Here is a 21,799-nt window from a genome sequence, read left to right on the forward strand (position 1 = left end):
TCAAAAATAGAACCAAGTTCTATTTTAGTGCCTGGCTACGCAGACGCTCAATGACGAGCGCATGCAGTTTGGAAGAAATTATTGAATAACTTGTATGTGTACATTTATTTTGCAACGCTGTGCACATAACACGAGCATTGTGGTCAGCATGTAAGATTTCCACTGTACCCTGCAATCACACCTGCAACCCTGTACATGTGACTATTAAACACTCTGAATCTCTGAATTAAACACTCTGAATCTCTGAATTAAACACTAAATCTCTGAATAAAACACTCTGAATCTCTTAATTAATCATTCTAAATCTCTGAATTAAACACTCTAAATCTCTGAATTAAACAATGAGTTATGTGGTGGGACAGAAATGAAAACTGAATCTACTTTTGTTGAGTTCCCATTCACACTGCTAGCCCTTTTCCAGGAGGAAATTCAAGTGAATTACTGTAAGTACTCCTAGAGCACCAAGGGAATTTCCCCTTCATTCAAGTGGCCAAACCTCTTCTCCCCCCATCTAAACCTATACAGTCTATCAGCATCAAACACACAGCAGCTCACTCCTTCTATAGGCCACCAGGCTTATGAAGACTTACTCAGTGCTTGACTTAGACTGAAATAGGTGCCGGTACTAATTTTGTGTGCAGGTACTGTTTATATTTAGGTGCAAGAACTCCACAATACTTTGGATGATTCTATAAGAGGTGCAGGAACTCAAGCTGTAAAAGAAATGGTGGTGCCGGTACTCAGCTCCGGTGAATTTCTGCCCAAGTCCAACACTAGACTTACTGCTGTCTTTGGCACTACCGTCCAGCTGGTTCTGATAAAGCTTGAATGGCTGAAATCTTGCTAATGATCAATCTTGAAAAACATTCCATGGAGATGCCCTCCAGCTCATCAGTTAGTAGCTCTTCTCCATCCAGGAAGAGCTGGATGTGTCTCTCATCGGCAAAGGGATTCACCTCTATTCTCATTGTAGGTGAAGGGAACCATACACACTGTAAGAAGTTGCTTTTTTTAAAGAGAGAAAAATATTAAGATATTCAAATAATATTTTAAATAGTAAGTAAGGTGTCTATACCTACTCTGCCCAGAGTGGGTGAAAAGGTGTTTGGCAATAACATTTCACTTCCTTATGTTATAAAACACATTTTACCAAGACAAATATGATTATTAATATTCAGAATTGTTCAGTGGGGTCTTTACCATATCATTAGCATTATATCCAAAAAGTCAGATTTCGTAACCTAATACATCCAATAATAAGACCGAGCTATGTTGGCATAGCGGTGCAGGTTTTCATAACTTTTGAGGATTTTACATTTTGAGTTGAAGTTAAATCCACTTTATGTTTTGTTTGAGTATCGCGATTCTGGTATCTTCCCAGCCCTAGTAAAAACTCAAATAACTTCTGAACTGATTATGATGGAGACATGAGGTTTGGACTATTGGTTTTCTTTGAGGATTACATACACAATTAATATATTATTTTACTAATTGGTCAAAAGATGCGTTTTTGATTGGACACTCTACCAACTGCATGATTTATTTGTCCGCTGGGAAATACATACCCTGACTGTGACATACAGCCCACTTGGCGGTTGGGGCTTTGGTTCAGGAGCAGTGTCCCTAATTCTGCCCATGTAGCCCCATATTTGGTGAGGGTACCTCGACATAAACAGGCACCATGGTCTTTTCCCAGGAAGGAGGGGACAGGTGGACAGCTGTTTACTGAATAGGCGCAAATGCTGAAGTACTTAATTGAGCTTTATTGGGCAGATTAAAATGTAGAAAGTAATTATGATGATTATGATTATGGTAGCCTAACTATTTCATTTTCCACGGTTTCTAGAAACATGGTTAGTAATACCTTTGGAAAAATTATTGCATATGCACATGCTAATCAAGTTTGATGACATTGCGTCAAAGGCCTCATTCAAAGGATCACAGTCAATTGCCAATGCAGATATGATTTGTAATGATTATGCCACTCAAAATCTGGATCAATATAATTTAAACTGATGGATTATGGAGAGCTTAAAATATGATAATTAATACACATTTAGAGGGAAAATACAGCTAAGAGAAACAAACTTGGACGTTTTAATATTAATACATATATTACAATAAAAGTACAATAATAGGCCTACATTTTAATTGCAGGCATTTGGACAGAGTGAGGATATTGGGGTAAGATTATCATGGCCTCTGACCATTGGCTACCAGGCTGTGGGTACGATATTGAGACCCTCAGGGCCCTTTGGAGGATAGGGGTCATAGCCAGCTGTGGCATCCTATGGCTCTCTACTGATGTCAGATCCCCTCGACCCCAATCTAAAGAAGCAACATTAGTTAATAGAGTCCTCAGGGTTGTACATTCTCCTTTGGGACTTTTCCCCTGGTTATTATTTGTGGGAGTGTTTAGTGTTGTTCATAATTCTAGCAAATTCTAAATGCGTGTTGTCATTTCCCCCCTGTAGCATGCCTGTAAAGGAAAATGATCTCTGCATTTGAACAACAGCATAAATACACCTATTTCACTTTTGCATGTCAAAAATCGAGTGACCACTGCTGCACATGCTGCCACTGTTTTGAACAGATTATACTATTTAGAACAAGCAGTCTAGGGTGAACGGTCGTCACTAGTTACCACAGCTAGAAAATCATAAAGCCCACCTATTTCTACAATGTATCTACTTAAAATTTGATTTTGAACCTAACCTTGACCCTAACATTAACCACACAGCTAACCTTATATACATTTTTTTTAATGAACGATATAGCCAATTTTGACTTTGTGGCTGTGGTAACTAGTGGAAACCAGGGTGAACGCAACAAGCATGCAGATGCAGTAAGTGAAAACACATGATCTTACTGGGGATAGCTAGCTAACATAATGTCACAAAGCATGATGCGCCGGCCTTTCATTCTGAAATAACTTCATATTTCCGAGTTAGTCAGATATTAGTTTAGAAAGACTTGAAATTGGCATGGGAGCTAATTAGCTAGCATGCTACCAGCTAGCTATAGGTAGCTAGCTAGCTGCTTATCAAAGGTAGATAACTGGGTAATTTGACCCAAATAATTTACCTAACTATTTCTCAATGTTTCTCAGAATTACTGTAACTGGCTAATTAATTTGATTATGCTTTGTGATGCATCCGGTTTTATGCTGTTTTAGTCCACACAACATGTCGCCCTGTCACCTACAGAACTTGATGTACAACATGGGGGAAAAAAATTGGCCATGGTTTTTTTCTGTCCTACTAGATCTGCGATGAAAATGTTTTAGCATAGATAAAACAATGAGACGGATATTTCACCGGATGTATAAATGTGAAGCATCCGCTTGCGTTTCCACTCACTACCACATATGGTGGTGAGAGGAAGCCCAGTGGCCGGCAGTGAGAGAAGATGGAACAAGATGGATTTTGGCCGACATTCTGCAAATGTTCTCATCTCTGAAAGATTTGATCTCAATACAGTTTTCTGTTCCCAAAACTAGAAGCTGTTACGAACAGAGTGGACTACGTTTTGTAGACTTTACATTGCCAAAGTTTCCAAAAAATGGCATTGTTTTGAAGGAGTACAAGGGCGAATTTAGTTACTGTACACGCGCACTTCACAGAGTAGGCGTTCCCCTAATGGAAATGTGCAAATACATGCCAAAACATTCTAGCTAGCGTATCACTCTGCCTCTGTTCTTCGACTCGTTGGATGTACAGTGGGGAAAATAAGTATTTAGTCAGCCACCAATTGTGCAAATTCTCCCACTAAAAAAGATGAGAGAGGCCTGTAATTTTCATCATAGGTACACGTCAACTATGACAGACAAAATGAGAAAAAAAAATCCAGAAAATCACATTGTAGGATTTTTAATGAATTTATTTGCAAATTATGGTGGAAAATAAGTATTTGGTCACCTACAAACAAGCAAGATTTCTGGCTCTCACAGACCTGTAACTTCTTCTTTAAGAGGCTCCTCTGTCCTCCACTCGTTACCTGTATTAATGGCACCTGTTTGAACTTGTTATCAGTATAAAAGACACCTGTCCACAACCTCAAACAGTCACACTCCAAACTCCACTATGGCCAAGACCAAAAGAGCTGTCAAAGGACACCAGAAACAAAATTGTAGACCTGCACCAGGCAGGGAAGACTGAATCTGCAATAGGTAAGCAGCTTGGTTTGAAGAAATCAACTGTGGGAGCAATTATTAGGAAATGGAAGACATACAAGACCACTGATAATCTCCCTCGATCTGGGGCTCCACGCAAGATCTCACCCCGTGGGGTCAAAATGATCACAAGAACGGTGAGCAAAAATCCCCAGAACCACACGGGGGGACCTAGTGAATGTCCTGCAGAGAGCTGGGACCAAAGTAACAAAGCCTACCATCAGTAACACACTACGCCGCCAGGGACTCAAATCCTGCAGTGCAAGACGTGTCCCCCTGCTTAAGCCAGTACATGTCCAGGCCCGTCTGAAGTTTGCTAGAGTGCATTTGGATGATCCAGAAGAGGATTGGGAGAATGTCATATGGTCAGATGAAACCAAAATATAACTTTTTGGTAAAAACTAAACTCGTCGTGTTTGGAGGACAAAGAATGCTGAGTTGCATCCAAAGAACACCATACCTACTGTGAAGCATGGGGGTGGAAACATCATGCTTTGGGGCTGTTTTTCTGCAAAGGGACCAGGACGACTGATCCGTGTAAAGGAAAGAATGAATGGGGCCATGTATCGTGAGATTTTGAGTGAAAACCTCCTTCCATCAGCAACGGCATTGAAGATTAAATGTGGCTGGGTCTTTCAGCATGACAATGATCCCAAACACACCGCCCGGGCAACGAAGGAGTGGCTTCGTAAGAAGCATTTCAAGGTCCTGGAGTGGCCTAGCCAGTCTCCAGATCTCAACCCCATAGAAAATCTTTGGAGGGAGTTGAAAGTCCGTGTTGACCAGCGACAGCCCCAAAACATCACTGCTCTAGAGGAGATCTGCATGGAGGAATGGGCCAAAATACCAGCAACAGTGTGTGAAAACCTTGTGAAGACTTACAGAAAACGTTTGACCTGTGTCATTGCCAACAAAGGGTATATCACAAAGTATTGAGAAACTTTTGTTATTGACCAAATACTTATTTTCCACCATAATTTGCAAATAAATTCATTAAAAATCCTACAATGTGATTTTCTGGATTTTCTTTTCTAATTTTGTCTGTCATAGTTGACGTGTACCTATGATGAAAATTACAGGCCTCTCTCATCTTTTTAAGTGGGAGAACTTGCACAATTGGTGGCTGACTAAAAACTTTTTTTCCCCACTGTAGTTTATCAGGTCCCAGGCTCACATGACTGTTATGATTATTTATTTACAACTTGCTTTTTGCTTTAGCGTCATCTGTACCTGATAGAGCTGATCTAGTCTTACATGCGGAAGTAAGCCGTCTGGCATCAGAGACTCATTGGGATGGAGACTAGAGCAGACTCACAGGTTCTGACTGAACGGACTCACATTTGAGCGCCCCAGGATGGTCCATTCACTTTGTGCTGTTATAATTTATGCTATGAAATGCTGCGATTTCATTGGGGCAGTTCTACCTCATAGAAAATAGCTGGCAAAACAATCCAAGCAGTGTTCGCATGGCCTATGCGCCCACAGAGCTGCTGCTGCTGGCAGTCACTGAGGGGCAGAGGAGTAACTGAAAGGCTTATTTTTTAAACTGTACACATTTACCACACTTTTATGAGCATTTAAAGAATAACTAATGAATGATATATATATATATATATATATATATATATATATATATATATATATATATATATATATATATATATATACTTAAAAATATATTTATATTTATATTATAGTTTTTAAAAATTGACCAATCGCAGGTGGGCCACCCCTGGAGTCATCTTATTTTAAAGCTACAAAATGTAACCTTTTGGGTGACCCTACCTAATTCAAATAGAAAAGTAAGTTCCGGTTGAAAGCAAGTCTGCTATTTCTATGCTTCCCGTTCTGAAATTTCATTTTTGCAGCTTTTACTTTCGGTTTTGTACACCAGCTTCAAATAGCTGAATATACAATATGTTTGGTTATGTAAAATATATTTCACAGCTGTTTAGATGGTACAATGATTCTCTACACAATGACTGCTTGTTTTGTCACAAACTGAAATTCGGCGAACTATTAGAATTTTAGCAACCAGGAAATGGCGGAGCGATTTCTGCATAGTGCATCTTTAATTTGGATGGACTTTTTGAGGAAGTCTACTTGCTGCTCAAGAGGGACAAACAGTAATATTGCCGATTTTTTCTAGTTTTTCAAGCTTAGGTCTTTTAAGGGAGTATGCGAGGCACAAACAAATTCATTGGACTGTTGCCGATGCTTCAGGATTAGCACGTGACTACATTGTTATTTCGGGACACTATTTTCGAACGCTTCCGCATGCAATTATTACATTGTCCTAACCTGTATATTTTCGCCATAGGAGGCACCTTTAGGAGTTCCTGCCGATGATGCAATCGGAGGAACCCCTAATTGTTAATTCAGGAACCTTTTATTTTTCTCGCACGAACATGAACTGGCTCCGGGTGCTATCTACAACGCATGTTAAAGGATGCGTTTACATAGGCAGGCCAATTCTGATATTTTTTTCCACTAGTTGGGCTTTTGGCGAATCAGATCTTTTCACAACAGCTCTTTTTCAGCTGATCGGATTGGTCAAAAACATATCAGAATTGGGATGCCTGTCTAAACACAGCTGAAGACACCAGCTTCCCTAGGCTGTTTGATCCCAGAAAGTGTTAATCATGGTTTGCCCCCTGTATTTAGCCTCCCTACTGTTATTGCACATTGACTCTGAACTGGTACCCCCTGTATATAGCCTCGCTACTGTTATTTCACATTGACTCTGTACCGGTACCCCCTGTATATAGCCTTGCTACTGTTATTTCACATTGACTCTGTACCGGTACCCCCTGTATATAGCCTCTCTACTGTTATTTTACTGCTGCTCTTTAATTAGTTGTTATTTCTTTGTATTTTTTATTTTATTTTTTACTTAACACTTCCTCTGTAGCTCAATTGGTAGAGCATGGCGCTTGTAACGCCAGGGTAGTGGGTTCGATCCCCGGGACCACCCATATGTAAAAATGTATGCACACATGACTGTAAGTCGCTTTGGATAAAAGCGTCTGCTAAATGGCATATTATTATTATTATTATTATTATTATTATTATTATTATATTGTCTGTAGTGGTGAAGCTAGTCGACTCAATTATATCACATTTTATGTTTGTCTAAACATTTCTGTACAATACACAACTGTACATAACTGAACAATAGCAATTCTACTCTACCCAATACATTGCATAGTATACAAACAGAAGAAAAGGAGAATCCCGACCCAGAGCGAATATTAAATCGTCAAAACTCTACTTTAACTCTATCTATGCAGTTTTATTCTGGAATACTTTTCATTTTTAGGGATGTACTTAATTACATGCGAGGTACAATTTTCTTTGGTTTTAATATAGAATTCACAACACATAGGCCTACTGCATATTTGTCTTTCCCTTAGTCAATCGAATGATTAAAAATGTTTAAAAGTGTAATTACCTTAACATTGGTGCATGTAACATCTCTTAAAAGAGGGCAGAAGGGGGGAGAAGACAAAACAATCTCAAAAACACTCAATTAAAAAGTAGCTTCATCCATTGTTTTTGCATCATCAAACAGATTTCACTAGTCAAATCCAAATTCCCAGACCATGATTCAAGTCTACAGCTCTGTCATATACTGTAGCTTCATAACGTCATCTAGGACCATAACATAAGGCAGCTGGTAGGAGGTATATTGCAATGGGCTGTCCATGGCCCATGCTGCTCGGAGGATAGCATGCTTCTGTCTGGTGTAAACACATTAAGGGCTACCTTGAGATTTTTTTCTTCTGAGAGTGAAAGGCACTTCTACTGATGGTCTGGAGTGTTTGAACACACACTACAACCATACTAGTGACCCAGATATGGTCATTGGCACATAAAAAAAACGGCAGACATACACAAGCACCATGTGCTGCCACATCCTGGTTGTACAATCTACTATGTGTGGATCTCATGTGTGTGTATGTGTGTGTGTGTTTATGCGTTGAGCTTTTCTGCCTCATCCAGTGTCCTAACAGTGGTCAACTCCTCATGTGAGCCCTCCTCACCAGGCAGCTGAGAGGAGAGAGAGAGAGAGAGAGAGAGAGAGAGAGAGAGAGAGAGAGGGAGTAAAATGGATTTTAACCTTTTTTTCACCTTATCATCTAGTCATAAAAATGCAAGTATGCCTATTGCCTAGCTAATTTCAACACATTCCTAAATCTTTATATATATGTTTTTATCAAGAGAATCGTCAATTACTGATTATACATGCATTGACCATGTGAAATGGCACCACCTGATGTTCTGACATGACATGCAGCCATTGGAGTTCAGTAACCAAATGCAAGCATGACACCTTGTGGCCACATATCACATTGCACAACATTGGGGCCCAACTGTATGCCATCGCTGACAATCTTTAACCCTTCATGGGCCTGAATGGCACTGCACTGTCACACAAACATTATGTACAAATGTGAGTCCTGTGTGTTCATTCATCCATACAAAGTGACTGGGTGTAGTAGCTAAACTTACCTCCCAGTAGATGCCATCCTCAAAGCAGATGGTGTCAGGAGGAGCACCATAGATAGGCAGCTTCAGAATAAAACCTACAAGACAAGGACATATAAATTACATGACAAGGACATGATACAATTACACACAGACACAAGGCATAGGCCTATATACAGGAACAAAAGAGCATAGATATAATATCACCATGCATTTGCGAAACAAACTCAAGTCAAGATAATGACTGTGTGTGCTTACAACATTCTGTAAACTGGTAATATTTAAATCCCCCCTATCCTCTAGCTAGTCCCTCTACGTACCGGTGATAAGACCGCCCAGGAGGGCGATGCCCAGGGTCACAGCCAGGGAGATGGCCTGTCGTCCGCCCTGGGACGAGGCCTCCACATCCCCAGAGTGGATGTCAGGGAACACATCAGCCATCCTGCAACACAGAGAGCAGGGAGTGTTGAATACAACTGTTGTATGAATGCACGCTTTGATGGCGCCTGTCTGTTGCGCAATAGGGGGAGCTTCACCATAACACCAGCAGAGGGCACACTTTTCCAACTTGTCAAAAAAAAGGCAGACTAACCCATCTCCATAGACATCCTTGGTTGCCAGAGCAGCAGTAACTGCTCCAACGATGGCTCCCAGGACTCCAGGCATGCCATGCAGGTTGTGGACGCCACACGTGTCCTGTATCTTCAGCTTTTTTTCCAGGATAGGCTGAGGGGACAGGGGTGGAATGTTGGCAGTGGCATGAGTGCGGGTGTTTGTGTGTGTGATGTGTATGCACCCTAGCACCCGTATGTCCTTCAAAAGGTGCCATTTACACATAAGTGGATGTGTTTCTCAACATGACTGTTTATGTTGTAAATAGATTCTCTTGTTCTGTTGGCATCATAAATGGTCATATCCTCCTGAGACCCCTTGAAAGGACATTCGGGGCTTTTCAATGATATCACATGTGGGAGTGTGACCTGGATAACTTTCTCTTCTAGGTTTGTCAAAATGGCTGCCAACACAATTAGCACATTTTATGGTAAAAAGGAAGGTAAGTGTGTGTAATTGTGTAATTATCATTTTTTGTGAGTTTAATATTCAATTGCTTTTAGTAAGTAAATATCTCAGGAATAGTTTGGTGAGTTTTCAGAGCAGTGCAATCATTTTTCACATTGAATAAGAGCTAAATAAGAGCTTATTTATGTCCTCTGTAGTTTTGTTACCTACTGTACCCATTTACTGTAATGTTACATTTTTAATATTTACTATCAAATGATTTATTAAGTCCACTACAGTGCACGTACAATATAAAATAAATAAACCTATATTTTGTAATTGTTTAAGTTTTTTATCACCCCAAGAAATGTTGTATTTTTAATTACAGATATGTTTTATTGCTGGGTCTCAGGAGCATAATACATTTTCATTTCCATACACTTCTGTCCTATATCCTGTCTTACCAATGGGAGGTTGGCCTTACCGAGAGGAACTTGAAGCCCAGCACAGAGACGGTTCCAGCCAGGAAGCCCACAATCATGGAGCCGAAAGGAGTGAGCATCATTTCACCAGCAGTTCCCACGGCAACCCCGCCGGCAAGTGCAGCGTTCTGGATGTGCACCTAAAGAGAGGAGAGAGACAACGTTTTTAAAATGGTGTTCAAAATGGTTGATTGTCAGAGTCCATTCATACCTTTATTTTAATTATCTATTTGCTATCGCCATTATGCAAAGTGGGGGTGTGCGAGTGTGTAGAGTTAGATTATAGACAGATTTTATGATATGCTGCTGACACACTACCCTTTCACCAACTGTGAGATAATCTCAGCTGATTTGAACGGTACTACTATCATCAGGTCATGTGGTATGTTCACTGACTCCAACACTCCCTCCATTGTATAGAAAAGACAACTTCAGATTGATTTCCATCAAGACAGGAATGCACCTTCTTGATTGCAGCATGAGATGCAGATGACAGCTATGTACTCAAGGGACATAGCAACTAGATATATATTGTCTGGCTCACATGACTGTATACTCTAAAAGTTAGATCGTAACTATGGTGTGATGCTTAAGCATGCATTTTTTGGGATGGTTTCCAATCTAGGCATTCTTAATTCTTAAATCGTATCTTGTGAGAAAGTTTGATGATTCATAGTTTGATAGTTTAGAATAGATAAATCAAATCTAAACTAGAAAAGTCAATTTTCGGAAGGAAATGTGGGCTTGCTAGCTTGTTTGAAAGTATTTATGGTTTTGAAATAAGTTATAGAAGTGGTAGTGACTGCAGTAGTAATGGTAGTGACTGGTTATAGTTGAAAAAGTGGGTAGATTAAAAGATTGATTGATTGGTAGGATAGCCTGAACATGTGAAAGTTGGTTTGGTGTCTCTAGCTTGAACGGTTCAAGAGTTACTGTTGATGAGTTCATTGCTATTAAAACAATTTTTTCAAGCAATCTAATTTGGTGCAGTCTGCACATTTGGAAGATGGTTTCATGTTAATAGCTTAAATCATTTAAGCGCTAGAGCGAGTGGAATAAATATAATAATAATAATAATATAAGTATGTAAGAAATCTACAGTTGTGCTTTGCTTTCAGCAAGCACACCTAACTACATCTGTAGACAAGAGTTGAAATACCTGTCTGGATATGCAAACATCCTGTATGATGATTCAATTTGCCAATCAAGATTTAATCCCAAAGGAGTCATGTTTCATTCCAAATATTTACTTACATGTATAACATCTAATAGGGCTACTGTATATCTAGTAGGCCTATGACGCAAAATACAGTTGAACCAGATTGTTTTGACAACAAACACTGGGAGAAATCTTCCTTCCCCTACCATGTCTAGTCCATAACTCCCACTTGAAATTATCTGGGAAGACCACTTTAAGCCCCTCATTTCCACTGCATAGTCCCTGTAGAATCCTACTTCTCCCTACTATGTCCCCCCAAGTCCACATCGCCTGTCTAGCCCTAGAGTACTTTTAGGGACCTGCTTTTCCTCTTAAGTCCCCCCTACCGTACTAGCCCCCTCACCATATCGAGCTTGCCATCATGGGCCACAACGGCAGACAGGCCATACGTGGCTAGGGTGCAGGCAGCCAGGGAATAGTAGGTGTTCATAGCCGTGCGGTGCTGGTCGTCTCCGTGGGCCGTCACAGCAGAGTTGAAGCTTGGCCAGAACATCCACAGGTAGATGGTGCCTGTGCAGGCAGGGAAAAATAAGTATTAGCATACTGGTATGTAATATAGTCCTTTAGTTTAGCAAGCTTACAGGTAAGGTTTTTTCCTGGGGAGGTGGATGTACTGTACTCTTAATTATGACACAGATTCCCATACATTGGCATTGGCATGCATAGTCAAAACATAACTGGCGTCTTCAGAAAATGAAGGTTAAGTTGTCCGACTTGTTGATGGTAGCTATTTGTATCTAATGTACGGGCTTCCTGCTTACGATGAGCAGGAGGTATTCTTACCAATCATGGCAAAGAGGTCAGAGTGGTAGACAGAGCAGTTCTTGTGTTTGCTCTTGTCCAGGTTGGGGCGGTAGAGAACACGAGCCACCATCAGGCCAAAGTAAGCTCCAAAGGTGTGGATGGTCATGGAGCCACCAGCATCCTTGGCCTAAAGGTGAACATGATCTAATTTAAGGGGTGTAAAAAGCTTAGTCTAAAAGTATATTATGCAAGAGTGATGAGAAAGCCTAATAGGAGAGTAAGCATAATAGTACGTTAAAAAAAACAGTTTTAGTGTAGGTTTGTATACACACATATAAGCCTTAAGGCTGCAAGACATGAATTGTACGTTTAATGGTACACCTAAACACACACACACACTCACCCCCAGAACAGAAAGCACAATGAACTCATTGATTGCGAACAGGGTGACTTCAATCACAGACATGACCAGCAGCTGGACTGGACTGGTCTTCCCCAGGACCGCCCCGAACGAGATAAGCACTGAGCCCGTGCAGAAGTCAGCGTTGATCATACTGCAGGAGGGAGAAACACTCTTAATGATAGGGTTTATTATGGGATACACTACAGTATACACTTACACCCGTATGATATGACATGTATACACATCACATGTATCTGCTGGTGTGTTGTGTTTATTTTAGTATGAAATGTAGGTTAGTGTGTGCATGAGCCGTACTTCTCTATTCCAATGTGGATCTTGCCCCCGTGCATGCCGTGGACAAAGCCCTGCATGAGAGTGGCCCACTGCAGAGCGAAGGCCGCAATGAGGAAGTTGAAGCCCACACTGCTAAAGCCGTAACGTTGCAGGAACGTCATGAGGAAACCAAAGCCAATGAAGATCATCACGTGCACATCCTGAAAGCCTGAACAAAGGAGGAGAACACAGTACAGATTATTTTATTGCGTTGGATGCACATTGTCACTATTCAAGTGCCTGTGTGGTCAGTCTTGCAAACATTTTAACAATCCCCTTCTTATGGTTTGGTGAGAAAGACTGTCTTATGACAGTAGTATACAGTGGGGGAAAAATTTATTTAGTCAGCCACCAATTGTGCAAGTTCTCCCACTTAAAAAGATGAGAGAGGCCTGTAATTTTCATCATAGGTACACGTCAACTATGACAGACAAAATGAGAATTTTTTTTCTCCAGAAAATCACATTGTAGGATTTTTATGAATTTATTTGAAAATTATGGTGGAAAATAAGTATTTGGTCAATAACAAAAGTTTCTCAATACTTTGTTATATACCCTTTGTTGGCAATGACACAGGTCAAACGTTTTCTGTAAGTCTTCACAAGGTTTTCACACACTGTTGCTGGTATTTTGGCCCATTCCTCCATGCAGATCTCCTCTAGAGCAGTGATGTTTTGGGGCTGTCGCTGGGCAACACAGACTTTCAACTCCCTCCAAAGATTTTCTATGGGGTTGAGATCTGGAGACTGGCTATGCCACTCCAGGACCTTGAAATGCTTCTTACGAAGCCACTCCTTCGTTGCCCGGGCGGTGTGTTTGGGATCATTGTCATGCTGAAAGACCCAGCCACGTTTCATCTTCAATGCCCTTGCTGATGGAAGGAGGTTTTCACTCAAAATCTCACGATACATGGCCCCATTCATTCTTTCCTTTACAGGATCAGTCTTCCTGGTCCCTTTGCAGAAAAAACAGCCCCAAAGCATGATGTTTCCACCCCCCATGCTTCACAGTAGGTATGGTGTTCTTTGGATGCAACTCAGCATTCTTTGTCCTCCAAACACGATCGAGTTGAGTTTTTACCAAAAAGTTATATTTTGGTTTCATCTGACCATATGACATTCTCCCAATCCTCTTCTGGATCATCCAAATGCACTCTAGCAAACTTCAGACGGGCTGGACATGTACTGGCTTAAGCAGGGGGACACGTCTGGCACTGCAGGATTTGAGTCCCTGGCGGCGTAGTGTGTTACTGATGGTAGGCTTTGTTACTTTGGTCCCAGCTCTCTGCAGGTCATTCACTAGGTCCCCCCGTGTGGTTCTGGGATTTTTGCTCACCGTTCTTGTGATCATTTTGACCCCACGGGGTGAGATCTTGCGTGGAGCCCCAGATCGAGGGAGATTATCAGTGTTCTTGTATGTCTTCCATTTCCTAATAATTGCTCCCACAGTTGATTTCTTCAAACCAAGCTGCTTACCTATTGCAGATTCAGTCTTCCCAGCCTGGTGCAGGTCTACAATTTTGTTTCTGGTGTCCTTTGACAGCTCTTTGGTCTTGGCCATAGTGGAGTTTGGAGTGTGACTGTTTGAGGTTGTGGACAGGTGTCTTTTATACTGATAACAAGTTCAAACAGGTGCCATTAATACAGGTAACGAGTGGAGGACAGAGGAGCCTCTTAAAGAAGAAGTTACAGGTCTGTGAGAGCCAGAAATCTTGCTTGTTTGTAGGTGACCAAATACTTATTTTCCACCATAATTTGCAAATAAATTCATTAAAAATCCTACAATGTGATTTTCTGGAATTTTTGTAATCAATTTGTCTGTCATAGTTGACGTGTACCTATTATGAAAATTACAGGCCTCTCTCATCTTTTTAAGTGGGAGAACATGCACAATTGGTGGCTGACTAAATACTTTTCCCCCCCACTGTAGCAGTATCTTTCATCTAATTGTAAGTTCTGGTCACCAACAATCCCTTTTAGTCAACATTTTGTGATTTAAATTGAGCGGGACAGGGGGCTTTGGGAGCCTCAGTTGGCCTACATAGAAGGACACAGAGAAGTTACCCTGTGCCTCATAGCTCAATTCAGCCTGCTATCCAGCCTTGTTAACCAGCCTACTACACCTCCCTCTGCCCACTGGACGTATTCATCCATATGGCACTGGGGAGTGGGGACAATATCTCTTGGTGTCGTTGCCTGGCAACTGATCATTGGCATGGAGGATATTCGCACTGCCCAACTCCCCATTGGCAGGCTGGCCCAAATACCCCGTGTCCCCTAGAAGGACACCTCCTGACACCTACAGAGCGGTGAGAAAATGTAACATGCTCACACACGGACAACACCTGTGAGGATGTAAATAAACAAAACACATTGTAAAAATTGTTGTTTTAATATATTACCTGCACTCATGAAGCAACATACAGACCAGTTTTAACCTAATGCCTTATTTACAGTTCTCTTAATTCTGACTGTGTCTTTCAATCATATATAATTTGCTTTCTAGACATTTGTCATGTGGAGCAGCTATAGTTCTAAAGGCTTCTACAATATGTTGACATAACAGCAAATCTCTTATCTCATAGCAATGAGGTCAACCTACATACACACCCAGACAATAAAGAGCAGCAGAGTGAGAATTATACAGTGACATTTGGGGGTCTCAATTTTATTCACGGGACTTCCTATTTGTGCACAAACATTTTTATGGCCCTAATAGTAAAGACATGTATTTGAACAGTAAACATGTATTGCCTTTTAATGTGGCATGAACACACCCAGTGATGATGTTTTCACTTATTGTCAAACAAATCACTTCAAAAAGTAGGCTATTTGCACACGTGCATCCACTCCAAAATAATTCCATCATCCAAACAGTGCCCTGTGCACCCGCCATTTGATGAAGGGAAAGAGACATCTCATACAAAACACCAAAAAGTGTAATGACATTTGGCAATTGTCATTAAGCCTACACTCTTGTAGCCTGAATTAATTGATGTGTCTTGCTGACAAATGGGGACGCAAATGCAGTTGTGTCTGTCCCGAGCTCATCCGCAGGGAAAATTGAGGCCCAGTTGAAACAATGTTGCAAGTTCACTAAAGGGTTGGACCCAGTCGATACAATGTTGCAAGTTTGCTAGCAAAAGCTCGAAAGCTCAAGACAGAGGGAGAGGCAGACAGGCGGAGTAGAGAGATGAATGCGATTAAAAGGTTTAAACCATGACAGAGAGGTGGTGGTGTTCCTTTAATTTGGAATAAGCTTTTAGTTTAATATGTACCACTTTAGCAGTACAAAATTATATTTAAAACAAATAGGAGAATGGTTCAATTAGGGACCCCCGACCCCTTTAATCCGCACACTGTAGAGCAGTATACTTTTATTACACCTTAAACGTTTGAAGTTCCAAACAGGATATGTTCAATGAGAGTAGTCAGATGTGCACTTACTGTATGTGTGTATGTGTGTGTGTTTCATTCTTGAAGGTGATCTTCCATTCAGCAGTGAGGGTGACAGGTTAAAGATGATCTGAAATAATTACTTCTAATGGACATTTAGTGCTTCCTCTTTCAAATGTACCTAACCTTGAACAGGTTTCTACTTTGTGTCAAAGTCAGTGTACTCAGTCACTCAATAGCTTAAGGCAAGAGCATAAATAGTGAGCCTGGCATAATGTGCATCAGCAGCTTCACCTGCTTCAGTGAAGGGTGAAGGCCCAACCCTCAAAGGCTCAATTGATTCAAATCTCAAAAGAGTCACAGACTTCAACTTCAAAGATTAATTGAATTCAAAGTCAAACGGACATGATCCAATTCTCAGAGATTCATATAATTCAACTCCCAAAGTTTCCCATGACTCCAATAGCCTAGTCAACCACACTGACCACAGCGGTCAGTGTGATTGACCAGGGTATGACTCCCCGGCCTTAACAAGGGAAAACCATGGGAAAACTGGAAACCATTGCTACCAGCCAAAGTAGCTCACAGCTCAACTTTGGTTCCTTAATGACCTTTTTGTGCCATACAATCTTTTTCTCTTGCTTTCTCGCTCTCCCTAGCTCATTTTCTGTGTATCTCAGTCATCCATATGACAAGCCTTGCTGGCGTGACAATAAACACATACATCACACTGCCACAGCAAACTTTTCCTTCTCTCTGAAAACAATCACTCTCTCCCTCCTAACCCTTTCTCTCCTTTTCACCCTCCCTCCTTCTGTTCCCCATCTTTCACTAAACTTTTCCCCCTCACTCTCCTCCCCCCGGTGCGCCTTTCTTTCTCACGCAGAAGCCCCTATCCCTCTGGCCTAATTGGACAGTGATTGGGTGAATGTGAAAATTAAACATTCCTACTACACATTCCCATGTTTGTATAACAGACATTCTCATACTCTTTCTGGGGCTTACCTGCACCCAGCCACCTGCATGACATGTAGTACAGAGACAATACTGGGAAAGCCTCAAGGTGTGGTGACAGGTAGGACCAGTTGCACACATGTGAACTTTCAACACGGCTAAGAATTGCACACACCGATTACCTCCACCACCTCCCCCCAGTAGTCTTCCTTTGCATTTCATTACTGATCTGTTAAGGTGGAACAGCAACGTTCAGAGGAGAAAAAGTATACCAGCTGATTGTACACCCACTACAACAGACATGCTATAACCTATTCAGAAACAAACTTCCTTCCCTCTTGCTGTTCAAAGTAGCCTATGAGTTAGATGGTTTTGACGCTAATCAAAGAAACATTGACAGACAGATCTGAGAAACTAAAGGGTTATATCAAAGGACAGTCATCTCTCCCCATGCCGGATTTGTTTCCATATTGACATTGGGGAACTTAACTCTCCCTCTCCTCCCACTTGACAAAGAGCTTCTAGTTTCCAGTTATTTTCAGTGGACCGCAGACAGTAGACAGTATGCAATTACTTAAGCACATTGTCTGTTTTCAGGTATCCATCTGTCTCCAAAATGTACTGTTGTGATTGTTGGTGTATATATTGTACACCACAAAACAAAGCAAACGGAACATATCAAGTATAAAACCGATTATGAGAATTATTTATTTGATACATCAGTGAACTGGAGTACACTGTCACAGAAAGTAAAACAAGTTCACCCAAAAATATTTGGCAACCAAACCCTCCTCTAATTAGGAAATTAACCATGTGTTGCTTTGCTGCTTGCAGCCAAATGTCAAAGCAAAGGAGGGAAAACTCACATTGAACACTGAGGAGCTCAGGGGTTGTAGGGGAGAGTGGGGTAAGTTGATACATTCTTTACATTCAGCATTCCTCCGTCAAGGGAAATATAGTATTCTTTATAACAAATATATTAACATATATTTCAGGATGTTGTGTATCCCTGGAAATAATCAGAATTAATGTAAACATTACAGTTTTGAAAACATAGCTTGTCCAAAAAAAGTGGTCCCTTGGCACAACTTACCCCGGGTATGGGGTGTGTTGAGCCATGGGACAGGTTAAGTTAAGCCACCTACAAATTTCTGTATTGAATGAAATATTACCACTACCTTTTTAAAACCATGTCTATCTTTATTTCCCAAACACAATTAAACACAATCGCTGTTTTGTCTTAATCATTTTAAGCATCTTTTAACACAGGCTTAACACCTAACAAACACTTTGTACTTTTTAAACTCTTTTAACATAGGCCAGGCTCTGTTGTTACCTCATATCCCAGCGATAATGCCTTGCATTATGGCTGGGAAGAAAACACTTCAATTTGCTCAACTTGCCATTGGCTCAAGCATTGGCCCAACTTACCCCATGGCCATTGGCTCAACTTACTGAAGGACAAACATTTTGACTATATTAGCCCACACAGCTACAAGGGTGCACTTTCATGCTAGGCTTAGGACCTCATGTTGAAGCTTATAGACACCCCAACTGATGTATAATCTTAAAATTATCTACTTTGGTTTAGATACAAGCATCATGAAACCTAATTATTAAATTAATTTGACTTGGTGAAAATCTGTTTTTTGGACCTAACTTGCTTACTACTTTTCCATGTAGTTTATTCCTTCACAGAATCCATGAAATGATGACCTCTTCCTAAATATTGGGTCAACTTTTTAATTGTATGGTTTCCTAGAAACAAGGGTGGCTCAACTTACCCCTTTGGCTCATCTTACCCCACTCTGCCCAATGTATCAAAGGGTCTCAGAGTAGGAATGCTGATCTACAGCACTGAGCACAGAACATAAAATAGAGTTGTTTTGCCCCTCTACAAACCCTCACAAACAGCTCACCTCAATGACCCATGACCATCACCACCCACCTCCTCATCTCCTCCACACAACCGTACTGTAAGTTCATAACGTCCCCCCAAAAATGATGGGGAAGACTAGACTCCCCAGGGGGGAAGGCAATGTACAAACACAGCACTGGAGCAAGACATGCGACATAACACAGAAGGAAAATGCATTATTTCCCATCTAGTCGTCAGATTCGTTTGAGCTTCAGACAACTTTTCTGTCATGTTCATTGTCATGACAAACATGTATGGCATGACAATGAACGACACAAGACTTGCCTAAACAACAAACAGATCTGCTTCTGCTACCATGCAAGTCTCAGACACATAGACTAACCATAACAAAGAAGGAAAATAACAATTATTTCATTTCTATAGATGGACTCCACATCCCCCATCCTCTCCACCCTCACAAGGTAATAGTTACCCTTATCCACAGATTTAGGGTCAGATCACCATACTACCTAATCATAACCATAACCATTAAAGGGATGAAAATGTATCTGACCCTGTATCAGTGGTTAGGGATGTTTACTACCCCACCTGTCTCGTTACCCCAACCCTACCCCTCTCTCTGCGGTCACTCACTGGGGTAGCGGTAGTAAAAGTCGTTTTCGTAGTTGGAGGAGCCATTGGCAATTTCCATGTGCCATTGCTTGGCGTCTGTCTCTTTGTCGTACTTCACCAGCGTGCCGAAGAGGATGATGATGATCACCTCCAGGATGATGCAGGCCATGGGCAGCTTCAGCCGCAAGTTAGTCGCTGAGTTCGTCATGGCTGTGGGGTTACCTGGGTATTCTCCTGGCTCTGCACTATGGCCTTAGGGGTGAATGGTTAGATGTCCAACTCAGCTCCAGAGCGGGGAACACAGCAACATACACTAACACAGAGTGGGAGTGCAGGGAGGGAGGAGGACTCAAGCTGACACATGAGTTGGTCTGACGTAATTAGTGTGTTTCGGTTGCAAATGTTCATGCCCACCACCTTTCTGTGTGCCTCCAATCAGAGGTTACAAGCAAACCTCAACCCCTCCCCTTCACTATTGCTGTTGTTAAGGTGGTCTGGAATGAGTTAGGACTCCTTAAAATGATCAGTTACTCCTCTAGATTGATAGAGAAGGAAAATGACCCATCAAAAACAATTTTTATGGGTTTACCCTTCATATTGAAATCGTTTTTTAAATGCTTTCTCATACCTTATCTACGGTAAAAACAGGTTGATGGTTCAAGACCCACTGTGAATTCAAAAACACAAACAGATGCATGCAGACAGACAGTCAAGCTTGCACACACATAGGATCTAACATATTGCTTGTGTGAATGTAAGCAGTGTCTCTCCATTATGCCATTGACTCCTCAAAGTGAGACAAAAAGTAAAATAAAAACAAAACATCTTGGGATCAAAATAGTTTGTGCAACCATGTGTGATAATGTGCCAAGACACATATACACACACACACACATTCCATTCATCCTTACTTACTGTCACAATGTTAAAAAGCTAAAAGGGCCTGTAGTTGAGATGTTTGGACAGGCGCAACTGGAAAGGCGCAACCTTCCCAAGTTCTCTCTTGTCACCCCCCTCCTCCGCACACTCCACTGGCTTCCAGTTGAAGCTCGCATCTGTTACAAGACCATGGTGCTTGCCTATGGAGCAGTGAGGGGAACGGCACCTCCGTACCTTCAGGCTCTGATCAGTCCCTACACCCAAACGAGGGCATTGCGTTCATCCACCTCTGGCCTGCTGGCTCCCCTTCCTCTGCGGAAGCATAGTTCCCGCTCAGCCACCCCCCAAAAAAATTTTAATAAATAAATAAATAAAAAAAAGTATAATTGTAAAGTGGTTATCCCACTGGCTATAGGGTGAATGCACCAATTTGTAGTCGCTCTGGATAAGAGCGTCTGCTAAATGACGTAAATGTGCCCTTGAGCAAGGCACTTAACCCTAATTGCTCCTGTAAGTCGCTCTGGATAAGAGCGTCTGCTAAATGACTAAAATGTAAATGTAAATGTAAAGGTTGTAGGATATCGGGTTTGGGATGGGTGGGGGGGGGGGATTTGAGACTCAGGTTTTGGGGGAGTAGGATGTGAGAGGGGAGGGAGGCAGGTCTGTGCACATCTTTGTCCTGTAAGGAGGAGCCATCACTCACTATGTACGCTATCTTTCTCCTTTAGAAAAGCGCACCTAGCAGGAATGCAGTTATGGTTTAGAGAATCTCAACTAAAAGCCTACCAGAGGCGTCAAAGCCAATCTATGAAGTTGAATCCTGAATGTCTGTCAAGCTTCCTGCCTACCTTCCTGCCTGTATGACTGTCTGAAGAGTTGGGGTCATTTCACATTTAATTCAGTCAATGAAGGTCAAATAAAATTCAAGAATTTAAGAATTCCACTAATGATGATGACTGATGGCATACTGTAGGCCTACTGTAGTTAAGGCACAGCGAAATCCAAGTAGAACTTACAGTAGCTATGAATGTTATTGGCCCATCCACCACTTCGGAGGACAAAAGTAACTTTGTTACATTTGTATAGCATTTTTTACATTTTGTTACACATACATATTTGAGAATGACACAAGTATTGGTCTTCACAAAGTTTGCGGCTTCAGTGTTACGAGATACTTTTGTCAGATGTTACTATGGTATACTGAAGTATAATTACAAGCATTCCATAAGTGTCAAAGGCTT

The 21,799-nt window shown here is 41.3% G+C and overlaps 1 protein-coding gene across 1 annotated transcript; it reads right to left on the reverse strand.

The window, feature by feature from the left end:
* Positions 1 to 7,442: 7,442 nt before the first annotated feature.
* LOC121543114 (ammonium transporter Rh type B) lies at positions 7,443 to 20,042 on the reverse strand. The gene is made up of 10 exons (XM_045219093.1): positions 19,701 to 20,042; positions 12,822 to 13,008; positions 12,507 to 12,657; positions 12,143 to 12,290; positions 11,703 to 11,869; positions 10,143 to 10,280; positions 9,252 to 9,385; positions 8,980 to 9,101; positions 8,684 to 8,757; positions 7,443 to 8,221 (listed from the first exon to the last, which is right to left on the reverse strand). The coding sequence occupies exons 1-10, from the start codon at positions 19,885 to 19,887 to the stop codon at positions 8,144 to 8,146; spliced, it is 1,386 nt and encodes a 461-aa protein (XP_045075028.1). The 5' UTR covers positions 19,888 to 20,042; the 3' UTR covers positions 7,443 to 8,143.
* Positions 20,043 to 21,799: the final 1,757 nt, after the last annotated feature.

Source organism: Coregonus clupeaformis, unplaced genomic scaffold (genome assembly GCF_020615455.1).
Source record: "Coregonus clupeaformis isolate EN_2021a unplaced genomic scaffold, ASM2061545v1 scaf2038, whole genome shotgun sequence".
NCBI lineage: Eukaryota > Metazoa > Chordata > Actinopteri > Salmoniformes > Salmonidae > Coregonus > Coregonus clupeaformis.